The sequence below is a fragment of the Nematolebias whitei genome, chromosome 15, assembly GCF_014905685.2.
Source record: "Nematolebias whitei isolate Nwh7 chromosome 15, NemWhi1, whole genome shotgun sequence".
NCBI lineage: Eukaryota > Metazoa > Chordata > Actinopteri > Cyprinodontiformes > Rivulidae > Nematolebias > Nematolebias whitei.
Genome location: NC_056512.1, coordinates 21,472,575 through 21,482,144, shown reverse-complemented (window position 1 = coordinate 21,482,144; position 9,570 = coordinate 21,472,575). Strand labels below are relative to the sequence as shown.

General features: G+C 37.3%; 1 protein-coding gene across 1 annotated transcript in view; it reads right to left on the bottom strand.

The window, feature by feature from the left end:
- The window catches only part of top3a (DNA topoisomerase III alpha), a 37,384-nt gene that overhangs the window by 9,411 nt on the left and 18,403 nt on the right, over positions 1-9,570 (bottom strand). The window contains exons 14-17 of the mRNA XM_037689468.1: positions 5,338-5,451; positions 2,399-2,564; positions 2,144-2,290; positions 1,668-1,790 (exon numbers count right to left, since the gene is read on the bottom strand). Coding sequence (XP_037545396.1) covers positions 1,668-1,790; positions 2,144-2,290; positions 2,399-2,564; positions 5,338-5,451 — 550 coding nt within the window. The remainder of the gene's footprint in view (positions 1-1,667; positions 1,791-2,143; positions 2,291-2,398; positions 2,565-5,337; positions 5,452-9,570) is intronic.

The following is a 9,570-nucleotide window of genomic DNA, read 5'->3' as shown; positions in this document are numbered from 1 at the left end:
AATATCCCTATTTCACGGTGTTTCACTTATCGAGGGCTTCAGCATACGGATCCCTCGCGATAAACGAGGGACTATTGTATTTTTAAATGGATCCTAAAATATACGAGTTAAATGAGATAACATATAACCCTGTTCCAGGTGTAGCAGGAGTTAGTTGTCCATTTTGATGTATTTGGCAGATTTTAAACACTTTATAAAAACTCAATAAATCTTAGCAAAATTACTTTCCTGTTTTTAGCATGTTCTCCTGCTCTACTTTTTTTTTATACGTTATTGTATTTGTCCGAAACGCTCAACTGTCATATTGTTTGTTTGAAACAGGTCTCTTAAAAATGAGTCCTCATATCTCAATAAGACTACCTCTATAAATAAAGGTAAACAATTTAAATAAATAAATAATCCAATGTATAAGCTCAATGCACTACGTTGCTATGGTAACCAGTGAGGCAGGCGAAGAAATCAACTGTTTACTCTGGTTCACGTCTAATGCTGAAGTCCTCCAACAAGCCGAGTTGAAGTCTAATAAAAAAATGTAAAAAATATATTGTTTAAGAATAAATGCTGGGGCATAACTTTGAGCGCTGTACCAGATTGGTTGTCGTGGTAACCGAAGCTGGTGTGGAGCACTTTGGCTCGCTGCTAAGCGAGCGTGCCCTATATTTGGACTGAGCTGAGGCCAGAGCTCAAGGGGTTCACGCCTACTTGTGTAAACAAGAACTTGGACAAATTTTCTTGCACCAGTGCAGCCATTGCGAGCTTCTCAGTGCCCCGGGTGTTTGTTTAGATGGAAGGGAAACACGATGCGCTGAAGGTCCACCGCGCTGACGTGACAAACAAAAGGAAGGTCGTTATTCACAGTGGAGCTGCTGCTCGCCTGAATCGTGTTGAGAACATGGTGCGTAAGATTTATTGTGATGAATCTATGGTGGATCCAGATCATTTGAACTAATCTAAAAAAAAACCATGTGCTGCAAATTAAAGATAGATAACAGATCAATCAGAGGCTAAAACATGAATAATGAACTGTATAGTTATAATAAATTGTCAGCTTGTGCTCTTAAATGTCAAATACCATTTGTTGCAAAGTTTTATAACAACATTAAAACAACAAAATTAAAAGAAATAAATAATCTGTGTTTTTGTTGACTATTGCAGTTTTGTTTACAAACTTTTAATCCAAAACCTTAATTTATAAAAAGCTGGAAGAAAAGCAAAAGCTTTAGAAAGCTTTATATACAATAAAAGTAACTGTGTTTGAAATATTAAGATAAAACTTTATTGATCCGCAGGAAATTGTTGAATTTATTCATTTAGTAGGTTTATTATTAATACGTAAGGCTTTAAAAATTAATATGAAAGTAAAATAAAAATGATGGGCACTTTGTATTGCTAAAATAAAACTATAGGAACAAAACAATGCCTGGAAATTTGTTTGTGTGAAGAAACATGATTGTGTTTTAATTGTGTCATCAATCTAACAATTTCTCAAGACATAAAGTGAAAACAGCTAGGGAAAGAATTATTACTGTACATCTGTCAAAATCTATTTTTAAATTCTTTGAAACAGAGAATCTGTTGAATATTGATAAATAATAAGAGACAATTGAAATGCACGATCCATTAAAAAAAAAGAAGAAGAAAGAAAAGTATTTAAAACCAATCCTCACATGTGAACAGGGCTTGGCTGACATGTGGGACAAACACTTTCATCCCTGTTGACCTCAAGCACCGTGTCAGGAAACCAAACGGCCGTCTTACAGGCTGGGTATCCCATGCATGTCAGAAACTTACTGCAGAGGGAGACACAGAGCAGGTAGGATGAGTATAAAGAGTTCATTTAATGAGAAGTCAGGTTTAATCTGATTTAAGCGCATATAAAACAGACTTTCACATGCTTCAATTTTTTCAATTTGACTGCCTTCTTGTCTTTAACTCCGAGGCATCTTCTAACCTCGGGAATAAACAGATAAAGCCATTAAACGTTCACTGATAAACCTGGTCTCTGTTAATGAGTTTTCATGCCATAAAAGAGAACGAGTGAATTAAACATCATTAGCTGAGCTCCAAACAGTAAAACGACAGCATGATGTGCATGGAAGTGCTTTTGCTTTCAAAGACACCTAAAAGATGGATATAATCTCACCTGTTTCCCTCCCTCTTTTTTTTCAACACCATGTCCCGACCGCAGTTCGGACACTTCCTCACCGGCAGAGGGATCTCCATGTCCTGCTGTTCCTCTTCACTGATCTCTTGAGCTGCACCCAGATATGGAGCCAGGGCTTCGTCTAACCTGAGAAGACAACAGAGAATGGCCTGTTACCTGCAGGACGCAGTCTTCAAATGTCTCCATCATTGTAAAATATGTCAAATATAAGCAATGATGTAAAGCGCAACTAACTTTTTGGCCTTCTTGACAGACTCGATGAAGACAGTCTTGTATTTCTGGATGTGAAGCTGCAGTACACTCTGTTTGTCCTTCTTGCCCTCTGACACCAGTTTGAGGTCGGCCTCCAGCTCAGCACGAAGGTTTGGTTTTGACATCTCGTAGCCCATGGAGTTGTAACCTAAACAGACACATCAGAGCAGAGGTCTGCAACCTTTACAATCAAAAGAGCCATTTCTGCCCCTTTGTTCACCAAATTAAACGTGTCCAGAGACGCAAAACCTGCTACAATTGTCATTATCAACTGATGGCCCATGGGCCACTTTAAGTTTGTTAGAGGGGGCTTTTCTGGCCCCAGGTGTGAAGTTATAAAACTAAAAACATCTGATGATTGTTAACATTTATTGACATTTTTTACATTTTAAGACAAAAGAAAAGACTGGATTCCATCCATCTTTCATCCTTCCCTCCTTCCTTCCTCTTTACCCGTGTCTTCCTTTTCAGGTTGAAGATGGTCATTTTGCCAATAAAAAAAAAATATATATATATAATTGGACAAGCTTATGCATTTTTTTAACCGTGGAGAAATTGAGTATCCTACTTTGAAGAAATAAAGCATAAAGTTAAAGCAAGTATAATTTACTATGTGTATTAGTACTACTAGTATCTGCATATTTATAAGGAAATGACAGGAAAACTGCTAAAACTAGTCATTTTTTGTTGTGGATATAATATCCTATAAAATTCAGTTTTAAGTTAGTTTTGGTCAAAGCTTGAAAGAGCCATTGTAGAGCGACCCAAGAGCCACATGTGGCTCCAGAGCCGCAGATTGCAGACCCCTGCATCAGAGTCACACTCTCTACGTAATAAAGCCTTTATGCTAATCTGTTCTTCTGCACCTCCCTCTCTTGTGGAGTCCCCCAGGGTTCTGATCTCGGACCAATATCATTTGCCCTCAACTTGCTCCATCTTAAAGGCAGTTTCTTGCCAGGCTGCTACTGTTGTATACTGTATGGAGACACAAAACTACGAAAAAATACACAAAATCCTGGCAAAATTTTTGCCAAAACTTGACAGGAGTTTGTAACTAAATAACAAAAAGCATACAGCTCTAGCACTCTAGAATTACAGAAACTAATCTCTGGAACATAAACCTTCTTTTCCCAGAACATGTTTAAAATTTAAGCAACAAGACAGCGAGCTTTCCAATCCACACAAGGAAATTTAGAACCACTGTGAATGTTTTTAGACATTTTGGAAACGTTTGTACTTTGTCAGCAACAGTTGCCCAGTGAGATACTAGCTTGAATAAAATATAGCAAATATGATTTATTTATAACTTTGCAGATGACACTGTTCTACCTATAACTGAAGAACAAGCCAACAAAAAGGTTAAATCATGTCATCTGGACCAGTTTCTTTAAGTGAGAAACATTTCGTCCCCCATCCAGAGGACTTCCTCAGTCTACGGCCTCTGTCCCATGAAGCTACATGAAGGACAGATCTATTTGGCAGGCCGCAGACTGACGAAGTCCTCTGGATGGGAATCAAAATGTTTCTAACTTAAAGAAACTGGTCCAGATGACGTGATTTAACCTTTTTTTTAACTCTACCTGGATGATTGAACTAACAAACTTATTTTTGAAGAACAAGTCATTTTCACCTATTCAGTGGTTAAAGTGGGGGGAGTGGTGGCGCAGAGGTTAGAGAAGGTGGGCCTGTGATCGGAAGATCGCCGGTTCAAGCCCCGGTACCAACAACATCAAAAATGTAGGTGGGGTAGGCGAAGCACCCACACCTGCCCCCACCCTCATTCGCCCCACCCTGGGCCCATGAGCAAGGCCCTTAACCCCCATCTGCTCCCCAAACAGGTCTCTCTTGAAAATGAGTTCTCATGGCTCAATGAGACTGTATAAATAAAGGGTAAAAAAAAAAAAAGTGAAGCTTTATATATATATATATATGTGTTTGTGTGTAAAAGCCTGGATTCCTAATGAAGATAAAACTCAAGCAATGCTCTTTGGGTCTGGTGATAACTGTGAAGCTTACGAGTCGCCCTGAGTTTTTTGTGATATCATATGTCAAAAAACTAGATGTGATACTCATTTTAACTTTGAGAAACAGAATAGTTCAGAAGTTAAAAATTGTATGTAAACTGAGAATTTTATCTTAAACATTTTTAAATCTTTTATTGACTTTGAAAGGGTCGAGCAATGAATTTATTAGACACAAATAAATAAATGTAATTATTTGTATATTTGTGTTAACAGCCTTCTTTAGCACAGCTGCAGCTCCTCGCTGACACAAACTCAAAGGCATGAACACATTTTCCATTTAGTGGTTTGTCTCTGTTAGCAAAATATTTTAAGAGCAAGACAGATTCCAATTAAAAGTTTCAAAACGTAACCATCAGATGTATATCTACAAACAACTCATCAACTCTAGGAGTTAACCCAGTTCAAGATGACGTCCACAGCTGATTAACGCTAGCAAACACAAAAGTGGCTGTATCTCCGTTATTTTCAGATACTGAGATAAAATTTGGTGTGGCTGTAGCTGAGTCATCCTCGCATATACGGTACTTCAAGAGCTAAAGATTGTGCAAGATTTTTGTTAAAAAATTTGTCATGTAAGCAGAAAACGACTTCAAGGAATGCATCTGTTTTTTAGTATTGATTTTAAGGTTTTATTGTTGACCTGTAAAGCATTTCAAGTTCTGAATATGTTCCGACCAATGTTTGATCCCTCCAAATTTTTAGGTCCAATGTTAAGTTTTTAAAGAGAATTGTTTCCATTGTTTTAGTAATGTATAGTTTTTTTATTTATTTGTATTTAACTTATTTTAATGCTTTTCGTTGTCATTTTATGCTGCTTTAGTTTTTGTAATTTCATGTACTGCCAAAAGCTGCTGTTTAAATGTGCTTTAGACATAAATTTGGTTTTTGTGGACCTACCTTCCACTAGTCCCATACCAAGCTCTCCAGGAACAAACCTCTGGTCTGCCGTCAAACTCACATACAAACGACTCTTGATGGTCTCGATGTGGTCTGCATGCGTGGCATCTGTGCCTGTAACAAACACAGTTAGAACAGCATGTTACCATTACACACCAAACTCTGAAATCAGTTCAAATTATAACTACAATGAACAAAAATATAAACGTAATACTGTACTGCTCCCATTTGTCATGAGCTGAACTCAAAGATCTAAGATTGTTTTTCCGTACACAATAAGCCTTTTTCTCTCAAATATTGTTCAAAAATGTGTGTAAATCTGTGTTAGTGAGCATTTCTCCTTTGCTGAGACGATCCATCCACCTCAACAGCCAAAAACGGTGTACCACAAAGCTCAGTCTTAGGACCCACCCTCTTTACAATCTACATAGGTAATGCAAGTCAGAGCATCCCTGATGTATCCATACATTTCTATGCTGATGACACAGTTGTTTATTGTCGAGCTAAAACAGTTGCTAAGGTTTTCCAGCTTTTGCAATCCACTTTTGACATCATCCAGTCAGATTTGTTCCGTCTCTGCTCCAAACTTGTCCTATACGCTGACAAAAGCAAAGTGAAGCTGTTTTCAAACAAGAAGTTGGTCCCAGCAGTTCTTCCTTCTATTTTATCCTCGAATGGTGTTCCTATTGAGTATGTCGATTCCTACAAATATTTGGGTATCTTGGTCGACTCGCATTGCTCTTTTAAGCTCCACGTGGAAAACTTGGTAAGGAAACCCAAAGTTAAACTGGATTTCTTTTTCAGAAATAGATCCTAACTCTGAATGCTACCAAATGCCTTGTAGGGTGAGGCAGGCGCCATGCAGATGTTATACGCTGTCTATCATGGTGCACTAAGATTCATAACTAGCTGTAAATGCTGTACCCACCACTGCACCCTGTATTCACTGGTTAACTGGTCATAATTAACTTCACGCAGACTCTCTCACTGGTTCATTTTTATCTTTAAATCACTTCTTGGTCTGTTGCCTTCATACATCTCCTCCTACATGTCTCTGTGTGAGTGCAGCTACAGCGTGCACTCTCAGGACATTATTACCTGCAGTGTTCCCTCACTGCAGACTGAACTAGGCAAAAGGGTCTTCTACTCTGCTCCATTCCTGGAATATCTTGCAAAAAAATCTGAAGCTCTCGACCATGACCTCTCTAAGTGGCTTCAAATGTCTGCTAAGTTCCTGGGAAAAACCAATGCAGACATGTTGTTGTTTTTAGTTTTCTACATCGTCTTACAACCTAGCTGTTTATTGGTTACATTTTTTTATTAATACCATTTTATTTTCACTTGTTATTCTCAGTTTGTATGCATCCTTTTATGAATATCTATTGTTGCCTTTGTTGTCCACTGTTGTCATCACATTTTGCTAAAATCAGGCCTCTCGTAAATGTCTTTGAGGCACAATGGGATTAACCTGTATAAATAAAGGTTGAATGAATCAAGATGATGATTAGACAATATGATTATTGCACAGATGCGCCTTAGACTGACCACAATAAAAGGCCACTCTAAAACATGCAGTTTTATCAAATAGCACAATGCCCAGTGTAAAACAGTGTTGAAAGTTTTGAGGGAGTGTGCAGTCAGCATGTTCACTGCAGGAATGTCTACCAGAGCTGTTGCTCATAAACTGAATGTTCATTTCTCTTCCATAAGCCATCTCTAAAGGTGTTTCGAATTTAGAAGTACATCCAACCGACCTCACAACCACAGACCACGTGTAACCTCACCAGGCCAAGATCTCCACATCCATGTTGACCTAATGAAGTTCTTTGATTTAGGTTGCTGAATATGAGTTTTTAGTGACAAAGTGCTAATTAAAAAAGCAAACATACACACCAAAGCTATTTAAGAATTTCTTGGGTAAAAGTTTGCTGAAAAAAAAAAAACACCAAATACATATTCATAAAAATGAAAATGTGTACAGCTTACAGATTTTTTTATTTTTTTTTGTAACTTGTACACTCTGTGTGAAAGATTCAGAATTTTCTTGTTCCGTCATGTATGTGTAGATTTGTGAGTGGGTCTTGGTACTTTGCACAAACACGAGCAAATGCATAAGGATAGTATCTCACTGGGCTGTAACTGTTGGCTCTTAATTTTCTCATGGGAGTCGCATAGGCTCGCAGTCTTGTATGAATTTTGAATATGTCCAAAAAAATTGGTGCAGCTAAATTTCCTTCAAAAAGGTTGTGTTGGGCATCTTGAATCATCTCAATTTAGTTTCTGTAAACTAAAACACTACAGCTGAATTTTGACACCTGCAGGGGAGCTTTACTTGTGACTGAAAACATCTAAGGCATTAGTCTTGAATGATCAAGTCTAAAACACACACCAAGGATTAACAAACAAAACACTGGTCCAAATCTACCTAAATTAGTTTTAAAGGTGGACTCTTAAAATGCCTATGACATCAGATTTTCAAAAGAAACATGAATACATTTTTAAAAAGATAACATTAAACAGTGTTTCCCTAGATTACTGGCCTTGGCAAGGCGCTTGTCAGATGGGTGGTAGCGGAGCGCTATGTTACTAATGCTGGTGGTTGTTGACGAAGGAGGGGTGAATTTTGGTAGACAGGGTGCTCGGTTTTGTTGACAGGGCAGGGCGCCCTCCTTGGATAATGGTAGGGGAAACTAATTTCACTAGTTTCCACTCTCACTAGTTGTTATATATCATCCACCAGGCTCCAATGCTCAGTTTATGTCTGAATTCTCATAATTCTTAACGGACTTAATACTAAATACTGATAAAGTCATAATAATGGGTGATTTCAATATTCATGTAGATGATGAAAGTGATAGCTCAAGCATAGCCTTTAAAAATGTAATAGAGTCAAGTGATTTACCCAAAACCTCTGAATATCTACTCATTCTTATCATCACACTCTTGACCTGGTTCTGACTTATGACATCAAGACTAATGACTAAGTAATACATCCTCAAAATCCTGTTCTGTCTGACCATTTTTTTTAATTACCTTTGAGTTTACATTAAATGACTACATAGTCACTGAGAGTAAATTTCATCTTAGCAGGTGCTTATCAGAAATCGTTGTAACCAAATTTAAAGATTCTCTTCCATCGTTTTTCTCTGTCTGACAGAGTAATACAACAGAGAGCAGTGACTTAGATCATCTAGTTGATAATTTTACAACTTCTTTGCAAACTTCACTTGATGAGCCACTGAAAAAGAAAGTAATCAATCAGAGGAGATTAACTCCTTGGTTCAATTCTGAGTTACGTACTTTAAAATATGCATATAGAAAGCTGGAAAGTAAATGGCGCTCCTCTAACGTTGAAGAATTTTACTTACCTTGGAGAGATAGCATGCTAACGTACAAAAAAGCGCTCTGTAAAGCTAGAACTTTATATTATTTATCTTTAATTGATGAGAATAAAAATAACCCCAAGTTCCATTTCAGTACCATAGCTAGTCTAATGAAAAATCCTATCTCTGTTGATTCATGTATCCCTACAACTATAAGCAGTGATGAGTACGTGAGTTTCTTTATAAATAAAATTGTTTCAGTTAAGAAAAAAATTCAAACCAACTTTCCTAGTATCACCTCTGGTTCTGAGTCAGATGAGACAACTTTAAAAATGTCACTAGAACCTGATTTATGTTTGGACTGTTTTTGTCCTGTTGAGCTCTCTCAGTTGTTAAAAATTGCAGCTTCATCCAAACCATCCACATGTCTGCTACATCCCATCCCAACCAGGCTATTTAAAGACATATTTCCCTTAGTTAATAACCATATCTTGAATCTGCTTAATTTGTCTCTAATAAATGGTTACATACCACAGAGTTTTAAGATTATTATAATTAAACCTTTACTTAAGAAACATAACCTTGACTCAGGAATCCTAGTCAATTATAGACCTACATCTAATCTAACTTTCAACAAAAAAATTCTAGAGAAAATAGTTGCTGGTAAGTTGCGTGAACATCTGCAAAGAAAGAGTTTCAGTCAAGGTTTAGAGCTCACCGTAGCACAGAAACAGCACTTTATTCTTGGGAATAAATTTTTTAGTCTTTCACCCTCCTTGGACGGCATTAATCTGTCCTCCAGGTCTAATGTTAAAAATCTTGGTGTTATTTTTGATCAGGACACGTCTTTTATCCCCCACATTAAAAACGTTACTAGAACCACCTTCTTCCACCTGCATAATATTGCTAA